At 36.8% G+C, this 19433-nt stretch overlaps 1 protein-coding gene across 4 annotated transcripts in view; it reads left to right on the forward strand.

Annotated features, from left to right (window-relative positions):
- Nucleotides 1-622: 622 nt before the first annotated feature.
- Nucleotides 623-19433, forward strand: part of SEPTIN14 (septin 14) — a 95276-nt gene continuing 76465 nt past the window's right edge. For 2 of the 4 annotated variants that reach the window (XM_082714383.1, XM_082714385.1), the window contains exons 1-5: nucleotides 623-666; nucleotides 9310-9417; nucleotides 10125-10193; nucleotides 18631-18751; nucleotides 19130-19325. In XM_082714383.1, coding sequence (XP_082570509.1) covers nucleotides 10140-10193; nucleotides 18631-18751; nucleotides 19130-19325 — 371 coding nt within the window. In that variant the 5' untranslated portion in view covers nucleotides 623-666; nucleotides 9310-9417; nucleotides 10125-10139. Of the gene's footprint in view, nucleotides 667-1543; nucleotides 1561-9309; nucleotides 9418-10124; nucleotides 10194-18630; nucleotides 18752-19129; nucleotides 19326-19433 lie in introns of those variants that run through there. The other 2 variants (XM_082714384.1, XM_082714386.1) reach the window with 2 other exon arrangements.

Consider the following 19433-nt stretch of genomic DNA (forward strand, 5'->3'; position numbering starts at 1 on the left):
TCTTTTGTGGTCTGTTAGCATGAAAGATGGTTCTCCATCCCTTCACTTTCAGTCTGGATGTTTCTTTAGTTCAGAATGAGTCTCTTGTAGACAGCATATGGATGGGTCCTGTCTTTTTATCCAATCTTTAACCATGTGTCCTTTCTTGGGTATACTCCTCAGTCCTAGAATATGTTCTAGAGCTCTCTTTCTGTCTTTTTACATCTCCCATGATAGCTTAATAATTTCTTTTTAAAAAAAATTTTAAAATTTCTTTTCAGTGTTCTAGAATTCATTTTTTATGCACCACACCCAGTGCTCCATGCAATACGTGCCCTCCATAATACCCACCACCAGGCTCACCCAATCTCCTACCCCCACCCCTCCAAAACACTCAAATTGTTTTTCAGAGTCCACAATCTCTCATAATTCATCTCCCCCTCCAATTTCCCCCAGTTCCCTTTTCCTCTCCGTTGGGGAGATGGAGAGGAGAAGATAACTTAATAATTTTTTTTTTTTATTAAACTTGTTTAGAGGAGAGGAAGGTGGTAGAGGAGTAGGAGAACCCTAGGCTCCCCTTGACCCACAAACACAACTAGATAACTATCAAATCATTCTGATACCTCAGAAATTGACCTGAAGACAAACTCCACAGCTAAGGGGAGAGAAAAGGCAACATCAAAGAAGGTAGGAAGTACAGAGATATGGTTTAAGGGTGAAACAGATTGTAGGTGCTGAGAAGGGGAGGGAGCCATGGTCATGGAGAAGGGCAACAGAGAAGGGAACACACACAAGGAGAATGTTTCCCAAAGCTATTGGTTTAGAAGGTGAGAGGGGCTGAATTTCATGAGTTCTTGTAACCAGTGGAGCTTAAATTCTAGTTTATTTTATTTTTTAAAATTAAAATTTAATTTAACATGTGCTGTATTATTAATTTCAGAGGTAGAATTCAGTGATTCATCAGTTGCATACACTGCCCAGTGTTCATTACTTCAATACCCTCCTTAATGCCCATCACTCAGTTACCCCACCAGCCTCCCCTCCAGCAACACTTTTTGTTCCCTATAGTTAAGAGTCTTTCATGGTTTGCCTCCCTTTCTGCTTTCCTCTTATTTTATTTCTCCTTCCCTTCCCCTATATTCATCTGTTTTGTTCCTTAAATTCCACATATGAGTGAAATCATATAGTATTTGTCTTTCTTTCTTTGACTTATTTTGCTTAGCATAATCCCCTCAAGTTCCATCCACAACATTGCAAATGGCAAGATGGAGCTGGTTGGTGCCGTTCCCTACTCCACCCCCTAAGCATAAACCCAGAGCCCTTTATTATTGTATGGTGTCCTCCTTTGTCTCTTTTAACACTCTTTGTTTTAAAATCAATTTTGTCTGATGTAAGTACTGCTACTATGACTTTCTTTTGACATCCTTTTGCATGGTAAATATTTCTCTGTTTCCACCTGCAGGTGTCTTTAGGTCTATAATGAGTCTTCTGTAGGCAGCATATACATGGGTCTTATTTTTTTTAATCCATTCAGTCATCCTACGTCTTTTGTTTGGGGCATTTAGTCCATTTGCATTCAAAGTAAGTATTGATAAGTATGAGTTTATTGCTATTTTATTGCTTGTTTTGTAGTTATGAAGTTTTTCTGTGATCCTTTCTTCTCTTTTTCTCTTTCATCATTTGCTGGTTTCTTTTAGTGATATATTTGGTTTCTTTCTTTTTCTTTGCATATCTTAGTGATTTTTGATTTGTGGTTACCATTAGGTTTGTATATACCACCTTATGCATATTAAGTTGATTGTGGTTTAAGTTTGAACCCACTCTCATTCCTCTCCTCCCCATGTTTTAGGTATATGGTGTCATATTTTATGTACTTTTATTTTATGAGTTCCTTGACTGATTTTGTACAGAAACGTTCATCTTTATTGTTTTTGTGTTTCCTATTTTTATGCTGCCACTTTTTCTTTCTCCTGAAAGACTTTTGTTTATCTGGGAAACTCTTTAAGTCTCCTTCTGTTCTGAATGATAGCCTTGTTGAATAGAGCATTCTTGGCTGCAGATTTTCCCCATTCAGCACTTTGAATGTATCATGCTACTTCCTTCTGGCTTGCAAATATTCTGTTGAAAAAAATCCACTGATAGCCTTATGAGGTTTCCCTTGTATGCAACTGTCTTTCATATTGTTGCTTTTAATTTTTTCTTCTTTCACTACATTTTGCTATTTTATTTTATTTTATTTTTTATTTTTTTAAAATATTTTATTTATTTATTTGACAGAGAGAGATCACAAGTAGGCAGAGAGGCAGGCAGAGAGAGAGAGAGAGGAGGAAGCAGGCTCCCCGCCGAGCAGAGAGCCCGACGCGGGACTCGATCCCAGGACCCTGAGATTATGACCCGAGCCGAAGGCAGCGGCTTAACCCACTGAGCCACCCAGGCACCCTATTTTATTTTTTATTATGTTCAGATAGCCAGCATATAGCACATCATATCTTTTTGATGTAATTTTCAATGATTCATCAGTTGCATATAACATCCAATGTTCATCACAGCACATGCCTATTTTAATTACAATATATCTTGTGGATATGTTTGTGTTGAATTTGTTGGGTCATCTCTGAGCCTCCTAGATCTAGATATTCGTTTCCTACCCCAGATTAGGAAAGCTTTCGGCTGTTATTTTTTCAAGTAAAACTTCTTCCCTCTTTTGTCTCTCTTTTCTTTCTGGGATCCCCATAATGTGAATATTATTATGCTTCTTGGAGTCACTGAGTTCCCTAACTTTATTCTCATTTTGCATAATTCTTCTTTCTCTCTTTTGTTCAGCTTCATTACTGTGTCTTCTAGTTTATTATTTTTTCTCTCTGCTTCCTCTAGCCTATTTATTCCACCAAGTGTATTTTTTAGAAGATTTTATTTATTTATTTGAGAGAAAGAGAGAGAGAGAGAGCAAGAGACAGCACAAGTAGGGGGAGAAGGAGAAGCAGACTCCCCATTGAGCAGGGAGCCTGACGTGGGGCTTGATCTCAGGACCCTGGGATCATGATCCCTGAGACAAAGACAGCTGCTTAGCTGACTGAGCCACCCAGGTACCCCAAGTGTATTTTTTAAAAAATTATTTATTTATTTTGGGAGAGAGAGAGAAAGAAAGTGAATGGATGAGGGGAGAAGCAGAAGGAGAAAATCTTTATGCAGACTTCCCACTGAACAGAGCCCAATGTGGGCTAGTCCCTACAACACATGAGATCATGACCTGAGCTGAAACCAAGAGTTAGACACTTAACTGACTCAGCCATCCAGGTACCCTGCTGTCAAGTGTATTTTTTTAAAGATTTTATTTATTTGAAGAGAGAGAGTGAGAGAGCACAAGCATACACACAAACAGGGAGAGGGACAGAAGGAGAAACAGGCTCCCCACTGATCAGGGAGCACAGTGCAGGGCTCAATCCTGAGACCCTGGGATCATGACCTGGGCTGAAGGCAGACACTTAACTGACTGAGCCACCCAGGTACCTCATCATCAAATGTATTTTTAATTTCATTTATTGTGTCCTTCATCTTTGATGGTTCTTTTTTTTTTTTTTAATGTTTTCTATTTCTTTGTTAAGGATATCACTGAGGTATTCCAGTCTTTCCTTAAGTCCAGTGACTATGTTTATGATAATTACTTTAAATTCTCTATCAGTCATGTTACTTGTATCTGTTTTGCTTAGGTCTCTTGCTGTAGTTGTCCTGTTCTTTCATTTGTGTCATGTTACTCCTCATTTCACCTTCCTCTCTATGTCTGTTTCTCTGTGTTAAGAAAGTCAGCTAAGTCTGTTGCTCTTGAAAGCAGTGGGTGGGATGTGCATTTTTAACTAGGGGGTGCTGGTCCTCCTCCCCCAGGGATACTGCAAAACATGCATAGGTGAGGGGTGCAGTTATAACAAGGTGTATACATCCTCTGTGGCAGGTTGGAAGATACAGTATTGTCAAGGTTTGCACAGATTCTCTGGGGGAGAGGATCCACAGCTCCCAAGTCTGAAACAGGTCTGTTGGTAGAGGCTAGAGCATGGAGTAAGCAAGTTTGGTAGTGAATTCTGGAGCCTTGCTGGTTCTGGAAGATGGCTGTGTGTTTTTGATGAGGAGTAGGGGAGGGAAGTGCCAACTTTTAGCTCCTTTATTCTTGGAGAAGCCCCTCAGTGAACTCTGAGATTAGTCTTCCTCCTGCATATCTGTGGGCTGTTTGTTGTGCTGTTTCCTTAAGGTAAGGGGTTCAGCCTCCTATCATCCTTCAGGCTGTCTCAGAACCAATTCTACTGATTTTGAAAGTTCCAGGCCTTAAGTCCTGATGGTTCTGAGCACGAGAAATTTGGCCCCTCTTATTTTCAAAGCCAGATGCTATGGGGATTTTTCTCCCCTTTGTAGGCTCCCTGGTGTGCTAGTAGTTTTTTCTCTCTTCTCTTGCCCATAGCTCCCTCCCTCTGGTGGTCAGATCTATTGGTATTTGTGTTCTCACCTAGTGCTCACCCTTCCCACTTTCTCTCTCTCTCTTTTTTCTTCTACATTTAGTTGTGGAATTTGTTCAGTCAGTGTTTGGGTCCTTTTTCTGTGTTGTTTGCTCTGATGCAAGAGTTATCTAGTCATATCCATGGGTTGAGGTGGGTTTAGAGTCCTCTTACTTTGCCATCTTCCTTGTAAGCTCCTAAACAATATTTTCTCAAACAAAGGAAATTTGTTGAGAATTGTAGTTTTTCAAACCTCTTAAATGTTTGGCTTAATTAAAGAAAGCTGGTTAAAATTTTTTTTAAAAAGACAAACATAAACATCTTCTGTTCATAAATTGGAAAACTTAATATTGTTAAGATGTAAGTATTATTCAAAATGACCTCCAGATTCAGTGTAATCCTATCAGAATTCTAAAATGTTTCCCAAGGGGTGCCTGGATGGCTCAGTGGATTAAGCCTCTGCCTTCGGCTCAGGTCATGGTCTCAGGGTCCTGGGATCAAGCAGGGAGCCTGCTTCCCTCTCACTCTCTCTGCCTACTTGTGATCTCTCTCTGTCAAATAAATAAATAAAATCTTAAAAAAATGTTTCCCAAAATAAGAAAGGTTGTTCTAAAATTCATGAAGAGTCTTCAGGGGTCCTATAAAGGCAAAAAATCTTGAAAATAGGGAAAGGTTGGAAGCCTCACACTTTCTGATATCAAAACTTATTACAAAGCTACAGTAATCAAACAGTGTGTCATTGGCATAAAGACGAATATATAGACCCATGAGATAGAAGAGGAAGCCCAGAAATAACCACTCACATATATAATCAAGTGATTTTTCAACTACAGTCCCAAGCATACTCAATGAGGAAAGAATGGATTTTTTCAACAAATAGTGTTGGGAAATATGGATGTTCGTATCCCAAAGAATAAAGTTTGACCCTAATCTTTCACCATATACAAAACTAACTCAAAATGGATCAAAGATCTAAATGTGAGAGCTAAAATTATAAAACTTTTAGAAGAAACCATAGGAGTACAACTTCATAACATGCTCTTGGCCATGATTTCTTGCAGTTGACATCAAAAGAACAGACAACAAAAGAAAAAAAAATAAATTGGATTTCATGAATATTTAATACTTCTGTAGATCAAAGGACACTAGTATAGAGTGAAAAGACAATTAACAAAATACAAGAAATTATTTGCAAATCATTATATATCTGATAAGATATAAATATCCAGAATATAAAATCTCCTACAAGTCAACAACAAATAAGAGACAACCACATTAAAAAGTGGGCAAAAGGCTTGAATAGACCTTTCTTCAAACAAGGTATACAAATAGTCAATAAGCATATGAAGAGGTATTCAACATCACCAATTATTAGGGAAATGCAAATCAAAACTACAAGATGCTACTTCACACCTACTAGAAAGGCTACTTCATACCTACTAGGAGGGCTACTACTACTAGGAAGGCTACAAAATGCAAATGTTGGGAATGATGTGGAGAAAAGGAAGCATTTGTGCATTACTAGTGGGAATGTAAAACTGTACACTTGCTGTGGAAAACAGTTAAGCAGTTTCTTAAAAAATTAAACAGACTCACAATCTGATCCAGAAATTCTACTCCTGGGCATATACCCACACAAAATTGAAATCAGGGTCTCAAATAAATATTTGCATTGCAACATTATTTACAATAGCCAAAAAGTGGAAGAGACCTGGTGTCCATTGCCAGATGAATGGATAAGCAAAATGGGGTATATGCATATGATGGAATATCATTCAGCCTTTAAAAGGGTGAAAATTTTATGGAATAAACACCGGTGTTATATGCAACTGATAAATCACTAAATTCTACCCATGAAAGTAATAATACACTATAGGTTAACTAAATTGAATTTAAATAAAAAACTTAAAAAAGGAAGAAAATTCTGACACATGCTACAACGTGGATAAATCTTGAAGATATTATGCTAAATGAAATAATTCAGTTACAAAAGGGCAAATACTATATAATTCCACTTATATGGAATACCTAGAGTATCCAAGTTCTGACATTCACAGTAAGGACAAAGATTGCCAGGGACTGAGGGGAGGGTGAAGGGGATGGTCAGTTGCTATTTAATGAGTATAATCACTTTGAGAAAAGAAGGAGTTCTGGAGATACAATGTGAATTTACTGAAATCTGTTGAAATTAATAGGGTAAATTTTACATCATAATGTAACTATATTCTCACTTAATATAAAAAGCAAAAATTTAAAAGACAGTTCAATGACCATATCTGCTTCTACATTCAATCTCTTGATGTGTTGCCTTGGTTGGTATTTCTGAAGAAAATCTGGTTTCATACACATATGTAGATGGAGAAAAAGGAATCCTTAAGTAATTTTCTCACATAATTGTTAATGTTTTCCTTTGATACTCCACCAAAATGTGATAAGCTAAGTTGCAATGTAGAATCTCAAACAATATTAAAGAACTTTTTGTTTTATTACACTAAAATCTGTTGTTCTATCTCACTCTCCAAATGGATCTTGAACTCATGTATAACTTTGTAATGTAATGCATTGGTCATTTGGAAAATATCTGTTTACATTATTCAACCCAGTGTTTCTTGGCTGAGGGTGATTTTACCCTTTAGGAAATATTTGGCAATATCTGGAAACAGGTTTGGTTGTCACACTCTAGGCTTGTTGCTGTCATCTACTAAGTACAGGCCAGAGATGCTGCTAAACATCTTATAGCCCTTTCACGACAAAGAATCATACAGCCTCAAATGTCAATAGTAGGGAACCTTAGTCTATTTAATGCTGACATACTTCATTATACAACATAAAAATTTTGTATTTGTTTATATCACCACTAATCTTTTAGGGCAAGTTTGTAAGCATTAGGAATCTGTCAGGAAAATGTTGGTGGATAGGAGTTCTCTAGAAACCAAAAGACTAAAATTTTACCATTTGCAACATATTATTTCCAGTTATTTTCCTTCATGTTACAAAGCACATTTTATTCGTTTTCAAGAAACTGTCCTAGAAATAACAAAGCCTGAAAACTAATGTTGTCAGTTGTTTTTTCAATGGAAATTGGTGTTCCTTGACAAAAGGAGTTATTATTTCTCACAATCACATAACTTATTTTACCTAAGACATCCATCACACTTGCATAGTATAAATATTTATGGGTACTCACCTTCTTTTTCTTTTTGCATGAATGTGTGAAGTGACTAACACAATGACTAATCATACAATTTGGTGCCACTGCCAGATTAAAGCAGCACCAGTTTTACCTACCACTGTTTCTGAACCATCAGTGCAAATGTCAGCACATTGGAAAAAGCAAATTACCTTCATATTATTAGAAAAAATTTTGTTCTTTTTAAAAAAAATTTTATTTATTTATTTGACAGAGAGAGATCACAAGCAGGCAGAGAGGCAGAGAGAGAGAGAGAGAGAGAAACAGGCTCCCCACTGAGCAGAAAGCCCAATGTGGGACTTGATCCCAGGGCCCCAAGATCATGACCTGAGCCGAAGGCAGCAGCCCAACACACTGAGCCACCCAGGTGCCCCTACAAAAAATTTTGTTCTTATGGATTCCTTGAAAAAGTATCAGTGATCTCCTGAGTCACAGGGAACGTACTTTGGGAATTTTTGCTCAAGACTTATGTGACATAAGTAAACTCCAATTTGTTTAAGGCACAGTTAATTAGGTTTTAAAATACTAGATAACTTGTATCTCTAGTTTTCAAGACATCTTTTACAGGCTTGCTAAAAAGTCAGCAGTTAGAGATACTCTCTCTGAAAATATTTTTCTCTTTTTTTACAGCTTTGTTAAGATGTAATTGACACATAAAAACTGTATATATTTTAGATATACAATGTGATATTTTGATATACCTATACATTGTGAAGTGATTATCCCAATAAATCTACCATCACCTCACATAGGTAGACCATTGTATGCATGTGTGTGTGTGTGGGGGGTGGACAAACACTTAAGATCTACTCTTTTAGCAGTTTTAGCAAATTTCAAGTATGCAATGCAGTGTTATTAACTATAGTTACCATGGTATTTAGTAGATCTCCAAGTTACCATGGTATTTAGTAGATCTCCAGAACTTTTTCATCTGCATAACTAAAACTCAAAGCTCTTGAATTTACAGTAATATTTCAATTCTGAGAGGATAGGTAGAAGAAGTTAAGAAATAATTTTTTTCGTGGTTTAGATGTTTATTGTTGATTGTAATTATTTTTTTTAAAGATTTTATTTATTTTTTTATTTGATAGAGAGAGATTACAAGTAGGCAGAGAGAGAGAGGAGGAAGCAGGCTTCCCGCTGAGCAGAGAGCCCGATGTGGGACTCGATCCCAGGACCCTGAGATCATGACCTGAGCCGAAGGCAGCGGCTTAACCCACTGAGCCACCCAGGCGCCCTTGTTGATTGTAATTAAATACTAGAAATCACTGCAATGCCCATCATTAAAGTTCTGCTAAATAATATAGAACTTTCATATATACTAGACTAGAGTAAACCATACCATAAAACAGAACACTATCTTTATTAGAGAACATTATTTGTTACAAAGGAAAAAAAATTGAGGTCAGTATATACACAAAAGAGGAATAATCCTCGGGATGTATCAAGTGAAGAAACCATGGTACAGAGCCATTCTTTCATTCTGCTTGCTTTTCTTTTTGGTATACTTGTGTATAATATTTCCTTTTAAATCATGCCTCATTTCTCATATCTTTGTGCTGTACTCAAAAGTAGGGCGGCATGTTCTTCTCAGGCAGTTCTGTTTAGAAATCAGCACAACACGCTCTTTTTGTATCTTTCCTCCCTTTACCACAGTGTTGCAAACACAGCGACTATTTGGTCCATAACTGGGGACAGTAGAAAGAACACCAGCTTTGGATCTGTTTAGACCTATGTCTCCTGCATAATTGAAATCTTGGGCAAGTAAGTTACTTGAATTTTTCTGAATCTGAATTTTCTCTCTTGGCATATGGCAACAAAAATATGTATATATCTATCTACTATGAGGACTAAAGGAGCTGAAGCACATAAGCGCTCAGCACAATACTAGGTGCATAAAGAGCATCATAAATGACAATTATTAATTTAATTAAATGTCTAAGGGACTTGTTTAGATTTTATAAGCTCTTCTTTTCCAATTCTCCTTGAATAAGTACACTGTAACACCCTAGTCTTCCCTGGTAAGCTATTTTTGAAAGTTAAGTAATTCTGTGTTTTCCTGATTCTTTTAAGCACTTTTTAAAGCAAAGTTACCTATTTCCCACCCACATTGTACTTTATTTTATTTTGTTATTCTAACCCTAACCACATAGTACCTTAAAGAAGAATGTTCTCTGTTGTCTTGATTTCAGAAGAGAGTTTACTTTCTTTAGATGATTTTGCATGTTTATGATTTAATGTATCTGTATACATTGTAAGTTAAATATTACATATTATTTATTATATAGAAACCTGTCTAGAAAAACAGCCACAATTTAAAATAGGTCAGTTGTGTGGACTGAAAGCCAAAACCTGGGATAATGTCCTATTAGACTTCCTTATTGATCTAAATTATATTATAGGAATATAGCCTTCTAAAGTAATTTAATTTTAAAGTAATTTTAATACAATTTTTATTTCTTCATTTTCAGCTCTTTCAGCCTGGAATGGCAGAAAAACCAATGTGCATGCCCACACAAATACCCCATGATGAAGATATAGTTGAGTATATCTTTCAAACAGAACTTTCCATTTTGTACTTTAATGAGATTGAATAAATTTGAAATATTGACTCAGTAAAATGATATAGACATAGATGATAAAGGCTCATGTTTGTTATGTTTGCACATGAATTAACTTTTATATTGCTTGGAGTTAAATACCAATAATGGTTTGAATAACCATTGCCTGTTTCTTGAGTTTACAGACCTTTTCAGTAGTGCAAAAGAGTATTCCTATTTAACACCAAAGAATAACAAATTAAAACTCCAGAACTTCCTATTAGGTGAGAAGAATAGCCTTACTTTGATGCAGGTATTTGTGGAACTTTATGTGCTGATAATAAGTAACTTTTAAATGAATTATTCTAGGAAATTTTGGGGTAAATCCTTGCTTATTTCTTTGCTCAGTGGGAGATTGAACCAAGTTTCATTTTAAGATGATCTCTGTACTAGGGATAATATATAATAATTCACATAAAAATTTAACTAAAAAAGAAGAATAGTATGCTTGATGGGTGAAAACTCAGTTTTGAATTCTTTTTGAGCAGAATTTCAAATATATACATGAATATTGATCTATGTTAAATAATGTTCGTTTGTCTTTTTTAAAAATTTAAATTCAGTTAGTTAAGGTTTTTGATATAATGTTCAATGATTCATAAGTTCAGTATAACACCCAGTGCTCATCATATCATGTGTTCTCTTTAATGCCCACCACCCAGTTACCTCATCCCCCTACCCATCTCCCTTTCTGCAACCCTCAGTTTGTTTCCTGGAGTCAAGAGTATCATATGGTTTGTCTCCTTCTCTGATTTCTTCCCTTTCTCCCCACCCCCATTGTCTTAACAACTAATGGCTCTCTTCTTGGTGTTTTCTCTTCCTCTAAACATGCAGGTTTTTCTATATCCAAACTACAATATTTTTCTTTTCCTTCTCACTGGTACTCCTTTGGAGTGAATGTCTTTTTTTTTTTTTAAAGATATTTATTTATTTATTTGACAGAGATCACAAGCAGGCAGAGAGACAGGCAGAGAGAGAGGAGGAAGCAGGACCCCGCGGAGCAGAGAGCCCGATGTGGGGCTCGATCCCAGGACTCTGGGATCATGACCTGAGCCGAAAGCAGAGGCTTTAACCCACTGAGCCACCCAGGTGCCCTGGAGTGAATGTCTTTTTTTAAAAATTTTTTTATTTTTTATAAACATATATTTTTATCCCCAGGGGTACAGGTCTGTGAATCACCAGGTTTACACACTTCACAGCACTCACCAAAGCACATACCCTCCCCAATGTCCATAATCCCACCCCCTTCTTCCAAACCCTCTCCCCCCAGCAACCCTCAGTTTGTTTTGTGAGATTAAGAGTCACTTATGGTTTGTCTCCCTCCCAATCCCATCTTCTTTCATTTATTCTTCTCCTACCCACTTAAGCCCCCATGTTGCATCACCACTTCCTCATATCAGGGAGATCATATGATAGTTGTCTTTCTCTGCTTGACTTATTTCGCTAAGCATGATATGCTCTAGTTCCATCCATGTTGTCGCAAATGGCAAGATTTCATTTCTTTTGATGGCTGCATAGTATTCCATTGTGTATATATACCACATCTTCTTGATCCATTCATCTGTGGATGGACATCTAGGTTCTTTCCATAGTTTGGCTATTGTGGACATTGCTGCTATAAACATTCGGGTGCATGTGCCCCTTTGGATCACTACGTTTGTATCTTTAGGGTAAATACCCAATAGTGCAATTGCTGGGTCATAGGGCAGTTCTATTTTCAACATTTTGAGGAACCTCCATGCTGTTTTCCAGAGTGGCTGCACCAGCTTGCATTCCCACCAACAGTGTAGGAGGGTTCCCCTTTCTCCGCATCCTCGCCAGCATCTGTCATTTCCTGATCTTCGACAAAGCAGGAAAGAATGTCCAATGGAGTGAATGTCTTAATTTGATTTTATTTCTATATCAGTCACACTTTTAAAATCACACTTGATCCACCTTTCATCTTCACTGCTTTTTAAATCACTGTCAAAGTTTTGTTTCAGAAACTAAAGCACTGACTAATGTCCATTCCATATTTTCTTTGATCCCCCCTTTGCATTAAACCATGGTGAACACCCCTTTGTTTACATGATATTAAAATAATAAGATTTTAGAAATAGAAGGGATCTGAAAGGCCAATAGTCAAACTTAAATCTGATATATAAATGCTTGCTATGTATCTTTTAGCAAGTAATCTTACAGGGTCTTTTTTTTGAATCCTTTTACAATTGGCAACTAGTTTATTCTCTCATTTGAATAATTATCATGCTCAAACAATAAGAAAGAGAAGACACTTCTCTCATTCTAGCTTTTTTTTTTTTTAACCTCCTCCTCTTCCTTCTTCTCCTTCTTTCTTCTTCCCAATTCCATATAATGCTGTTTTTAATATACTTCTACATACTTTTTAATGTATATTTCTGAATACTGTGCTAGAAATTGAACTGTTGGGTTAGAAAATATACACAATACAAAATTTGATAGTAATTATCAAATCACTCCATAAAGATATTTTGTCAGTTTGTACTACAACCATCAATACATGAGGATGCCTAGTTTTTTTTTTTTTAATTTTTTGGAATTGGAATTGGATTTTTTTTTTTTAGATTTTTAAAAATTTATTTATTTGACACAGAGAGAGAGATATCACAAGGAGGCAGAGAAGCAGGCAGAGAGAGGGGGAAGCAGGCTCACTGTCGAGCAGAGAGCCTGATGTGGGGCTTGATCCCAGGACCCTAAGATCATGACCTGAGCTGAAAGCAGAGGCTTAACCCACTGAGCCACCCAGGCAACCCTCCCATATTGGAATTTAAAGCTTGAGTAGACTCACTTAATTAAGTGTAATTAAGATGCAGTGTTATATTAGTGTAATTAAGATGCAGTGTAATTAAGATGCAGTATTATCCCTAAAGATACAAATGTAGTGATTCGAAGGGGCACCTGCACCCAAATGTTTATAGCAGCAATGTCCACAATAACCAAAGAACCTAGATGTCTATCAACAGATGAATGGATAAAGAAGAGGTCATATATATGTGTGTGTGTGTGTGTGTGTGTGTGTGTGTGTATACATATGCATACACACACACAATGGAATACTATGCAGCCATTAAAAGAAAGGAAATCTTGCCATTTGCGACGAGGTGGATGGAACTAGAGGGTATCATGCTTAGCGAAATAAGTCCATCAGAGAAAGACAATTATCATATGATCTCCCTGATATAAGGAAGTTGAGAGGCAACATGGGGGGTAGGAAAGGAATAAATGAAACAAGATGGGATCAGGAGGGAGACAAACCATAAGAGACTCTTAATCTCACAAAACAAACTGAGGGTTGCCAGGGCAGGAGGTAGGGAGAGGTAGGGAGGTAGGGAGAGGGCGGTTGGGTTATGGACATTGGGGAAGGCATGCACTATGGTGAGTCCTGTGAAGTGTGTAAACCTGGCAATTCATAGACCTATACCCCTGGGGCTAATAATACATTATATGTTATTAAAAAGATTTTTTTAAAAAAGAATAAAAGATACAGTGTTATATTAGTTTCAGATAAACAATATGATTTAAAAATTCAATACATTACTCACTACTCATAATGATAAATGTACTCTTAGTCTCTTTTATCTATTTCCCTATACCCCCCCATCTTTTTTCTGAGAAACACGTTTCTTCACTGAATTTAAGAGTCTATTTTTTTGTTTGTCCTTTTCTCTTTGTGTGCTTTGTATCTTAAATTCTAAATATAAGAAAAACAATATGGTACATGTTTTTCTCTAAGTGACTTATTTCACCTAGCTTTATACCATCTAGGTCCATCCATGCTGTTGCAAATGACAACACTTCATTCTTTTTCATGGTTAAGTAATATTCCATTGCATATACATATACCACATATTTTCTCCTCCAAATTATTATTTAAATTCCAGTTAGTTAACATACAGTGTAATATTAGTCTCACATGTAGAATTTAGTGATTCAGGAATACAACACTTGGTGCTCATCAAAACAAGTGAGCTCCTTAGTCCCCATCACCTATTTACCACATCCTTCTGTCCAATTCCCTCTGGTAATAATCAGTTTCTTCTCTATAGTTAAGAGTCTGTTTTTTGGTTTTCCTCTCTTTTTACCCCCTTATGTTCATTTTTTTTTAAAGATTTTATTTATTTATTTGACAGAGAGAGATCACAAGTAGGCAGAGAGGCAGGTAGAGAGAGAGAGGAGGAAGCAGGCTCCCTGCTGAGCAGAGAGCCCGACGCGGGACTCGATCCCAGGACCCTGAGATCATGACCCGAGCCGAAGGCAGTGGCCTAACCCACTGAGCCACCCAGGCGCCCCCCCTTATGTTCATTTTTTAATTAAATTCTACTTATGGGTGAAATGTGGTATTTGTCTTTCTCTGAACTGACTTATTTCACTTAGTATAACACACTTTCCATGTCATTGCAAATTGCAAGATTTCATTCTCTTTAATGGTTGAGTAATGTTCCATTGTGTATACCACTTTTTTATCCATTCATCAGTTGGTGGACACTTGTGCTCTTTCTATTATTTGACTATTGTTGATAGCGTTGCTCTAAACACTGGGAGAGGTATAGCCCTTCAAATCAGTATTTTGGTACTCTTTGTGTAACTACCTAGCAGTGTAATTGTTGGGTCATAGGGTAGCTCTATTTTTAATTTTTTGAGAACTCCCATAAAGTTTACCAGAGTGATTTCACCAGTTTACATTCTACCAACAGTGTAAGAGGGTTTTCCTTTCTCCACACCCTCACCTTTTGTTTCCTATGTTCTTAATTTTAGCCATTCTGCTAGGTGTGAGGTGGTATCTCATTGTAGTTTTGATTTGTATTTGCCTATTGATGAGTGATGTTGAACATTTTTTCACATGCCTGTTGGTCATCTGGATGTCTTCTTCGGAAAAATTCTATTCATGTCTTCTGCCTAATTTTAACTGGATTGTTTGTATTTCAGGTATGAGTTTTTAAGTTCCTTATACATTTTGTACCCTTCATCAGCTATGTCATTTGCAATTATCTTCTCTTATTCCACATGTGGCCTTTTCATTTTGTTGATTATTTCCTTTGCTGTGCAGAAGCTTTTTATTTAGATGAAGCCCAATAGTTTATTTTTGCTTTTGTTTCTCTTGCCTCATATCTAGAAAGAAGCTGCTACCTACTGTTAAAGAGGTCACTGCCTGTGTTCTCCTCTAGGATCTTTAAAAAAATATTTTAAATCAATATATAATCTGTTGTTTGTTTCAGGGTACAGGTCTGTGGTTCATCAGTCTTACCCAAGACACAGTGCTCAGCGCAACACATATCTTCCCCAGTGTCCATCACCCTGCAACCCCATCCCCCCATTTACTTACCCGCCAATAACCCTCAGTTTGTTTCCTAAGATTGAGAGCCTCTTAAGTTTGTCTCCCTCTCTGGTTTCACATAGTTTTATTTCTTCTCTTCCCTTATGATTCTCTTGTTTCCTAAATTATGCACATTAGTGATATCATATGATAATTGTCTTTCTCTGATTGACTTATTTTACTTGGCATAATAATCTGCAAAGGAGACATCCAAGTGGCCAACAGACACATGAAAGAGTGCTCAACATCATTTGTCATCAGGGAAATACAAATCAAAACCACAATGAGATACACCTTATACTTGTCAGAATAGCTGAAATTAACAAGTCAGGAAATGACAGGTGTTGGCAAGGATGCAGAGAAAGGGGAACCCTCCTACGTCATTGGGAATGTAAGCTGGTGTAGTCACTCTGGAAAAGAGTATGGAGTTTCCTCAAAAAGTTTAAAATAGAGCTACCCTATGACCCAGCAATTGCACTACTGGGTATTTTCCCTAAAGATACAAATGTAGTGATCCGAAGGGAAACATGCACCCGAATGTTTATAGCAGCAATGTCCACAATAGCCAAACTATGGAAAGAGCCCAGATGTGTCCATTGACAGATGAATGAAGATGTGTTTTATATATATATATACATATATATAAAATACTATATATAATATATAGTGTGTGTGGGTGTGTGTGTGTATATATATATATACACACACACACACATATATATATATATATATATATATATATATATATATCGGACTATTAGCCATCAAAAAATTGAAATGTTGCCATTTGCAATGACATGTTCTATAGTTTTCTGACTACAAATCCTTTGCCTCTTTGGTTAGATTTTTTAAAAAAGATTTTATTTATTTGACAGACACAGATCACAAGTAGGCAGAGAGGCAGGCAGAGAGAGAGCTGCTCCCTGCTGAGCAGAGAGCCTAATGAGGGGCTTGATCCCAGGACTTTAGGGTCATGACCTGAGCTGAAGGTAGAGGCTTTAACCCACTGAGCCACCTAGTTTTATTCCTAGGTATCTTAGTGTTTTTGTTGCAATTATAAATTGTATCAACTCCTTAATTTCTCTTTTTTCTGTCTGATTGTTGGTGTATAGAAATGCATTCTGTGCATTGATTTTATATCCTGTCACATTCCTGAACTCCTGTATGAGTTCTAGTAATTTTGGGGTGGAGTCCTTTGGGTTTTCCACATAAAGTATCATGTCATCTGCAAAGAGTAAGAGTTTGACTTCTAAGCTACTATTTCTTTAAATAAAATTTCTGCCCCTTTTCCTCTCTTTTCTTCTTCTGGGACTCCTGTAATATGCATGTTACTAGATTTGATGGAGTTACTGAATTCCATAAGTCTATTCTTGTGTTATACTTTCTCTATGCTGTTCAGCTTCTTTAATTTCTGTTACTTTGTCTTTTCTGTCACTAATTCATTCCTCTGCTTCTTCCAGCCTGCTGTTCATTGCATCAGTCCTGTTTCCAATCTCATTTACTCCACTCTCCATTTCTGACTGATTCTTTTAAAACTCTTTTCTCTCTGCAGTAAGGGTCTCACTGATCTCTTCTATTCCTTTTTTTTTTTTTTTTTAAGCCCAGAGAGTATTTTTGTGATTGTTGCTTTAAATTCTCCATCACATATGTTACTTATATCTGCTTTGCTTCAATCTCTTGTTGTAACCTTATCTTGTTCTTCATTTTGGATTAATTCCTCTATTTGGCATTTTGTTTAAGTCTTTGTCTTCTTTTTTGTGTTAAAAAGCCCCATTATTTTTCTTGTTCCTGATACTCTCAGGACCCCTGTATGGATTTATGAGGCAGAGTGTCCAGGGTCTGATGCTTCAATGAGTGTTTCTGATTTGTGCTGCATGCACTCACTGTTGCTCTATTTTTCATACCAGTGGTCTGCAGAGGCTATTCTTGCCTGCATTGGTCAGGGCACAGTCTCTGGACAGAATGATTTTAACTAGTTGTGCTCTGGTCTGCTTGGTAAATGAGACCTGATACTATTTCCACTACAACTGAAGCCCTACACAACTCTCTGGTCAGGAGACATGGTGTGGGCAGGGATTTGTGCTGGTCTTTTAGAAGTAGGGCCTGTCACACTGTGCTTGAGGAAAGCTTGATTGAGAAGGGTAGTCTACCAGAGTTCAAGGGATGGGGCTTTGTGTAAGAAAGTTAGGCAGCCAGTGTTGGCACTGTGCTGTTTCCAGCAACTCTGTGTTTATGCTGTGGGCAGATGAGGGAAAAGTCGCCAGAGAGCTCTTTTTTCCCCAGAGATATATTTGTGAACAATGCTTCTTTGGTGTGTGCCTGGAGAAGAGGGAATAATCTCCCCCCATGTGCCCCAGGCAGTCATCAGTGCCCTGTTTCCATGGGATCTGCCCCTGGGTTGTTTGCCTGCCTTCTTTCCAGGAGCAGCACCATGCCCTTGGAGGTCTATCCCAGACAAGGCAGCTTACCTTTAAAACTGCAGGCTTTAAGCCCTGCTGGTTGTAAGAAATCATGAAACTCAGTCCTTCTAGTTTTCCAAGCCCATATCTTTTGCAAAACTTTCTCCTTGTGTGTGCTCCTGTGTGCTCCCCTCTCTCAGCATTCTCTGCAACTTTGGCTCTAATCATATTCCAGCTCCCATTATCTTTTTTCTCCCCTTTATCACTTCTCCACACTTTCTATCTTCTTTGATGAGGCTTCTTTTCTCCCTTTAGTGTGGAGTTGTTCTGTCATTGTTCATGATTTCTGGGGGTATTTAGAATGATTTTTATAGTTATCTATTTGTGTTGGTGAGACAAGATGAGCCTAGGGTCTTCCTACTTTACCACCCTCTTCTTCTTCCTCCTCCAGATTTACTATTTTGTAAGGTGAAAGCAAAATTTATGTGTCTGGACAAAGACTTATTTGCTTATGAATTTACTTCATTTGAATGTTGTCTAAGTTATGATAACCAAATGATAATTCTAATTTCCTTAACATATTAAAATTATATTTTCAAATGATATTACTAATTCTAATTAAAATATTTTATTTTTATTTTTTAAGCCCAAAGGAGATACTGTCCGTTGTTTAACAATGCTTGGTCATTTTGGTTTTGAATGTTTGCCTCATCAGTTGGTGAATCGATCTATCCAACAAGGATTCTCTTTTAATATTCTCTGTGTGGGTAAGTGTCTGACTCTTCATCTGAATTATTAATTAGTTTTCTTTAATGTTCATTTCAACTTATCTTAAGTAGTATAACACTGGTGCTGTTAATTCAAGACCATGTCTGTTGATCTGTGTTTGTTTTCATCATGTTAGTCATACTACCTTGACTTTTTTTTCTTTAAATGTTTCATTGCTCTTCAAAATTGGATTATCTTTGTGTATATATTTTCTATATTATATTAATGACTGAGAGGGTTAAGAGAAGCAAGTATACTTTAAAAGAAATTATAGTCATTGAAATATTTGAGACCCTTTAAACCACTTTAGGGGTTAAGAGTGCTATTTCCTCTCAGCCATCTTTTGTCCCTAGATAATGCATCTATGTTTGTTACAGGGGAAACTGGGATTGGAAAATCAACACTCATTGACACATTATTCAATACTAATTTGAAAGACAAAAAATCCTCACATTTTTACTCAAATGTTGGACTTAAAATTCAGACATATGAACTTCAAGAAAGTAATGTTCAATTGAAATTAACTGTTGTGAAGACAGTGGGATATGGTGATCAAATAAACAAAGAAGCCAGGTTAGTGTTTTCTTATTTTATAAAAGATTTTCTTATTTCAAGAAATTTAGTTTCTTTGTTAATACTTCCTCTGGCTATCTCTCTCCCATCTGCCTCTATCTTCACAGA

This window comes from Mustela nivalis (genome assembly GCF_964662115.1).
Source record: "Mustela nivalis genome assembly, chromosome: 19".
Classification (NCBI taxonomy): domain Eukaryota; kingdom Metazoa; phylum Chordata; class Mammalia; order Carnivora; family Mustelidae; genus Mustela; species Mustela nivalis.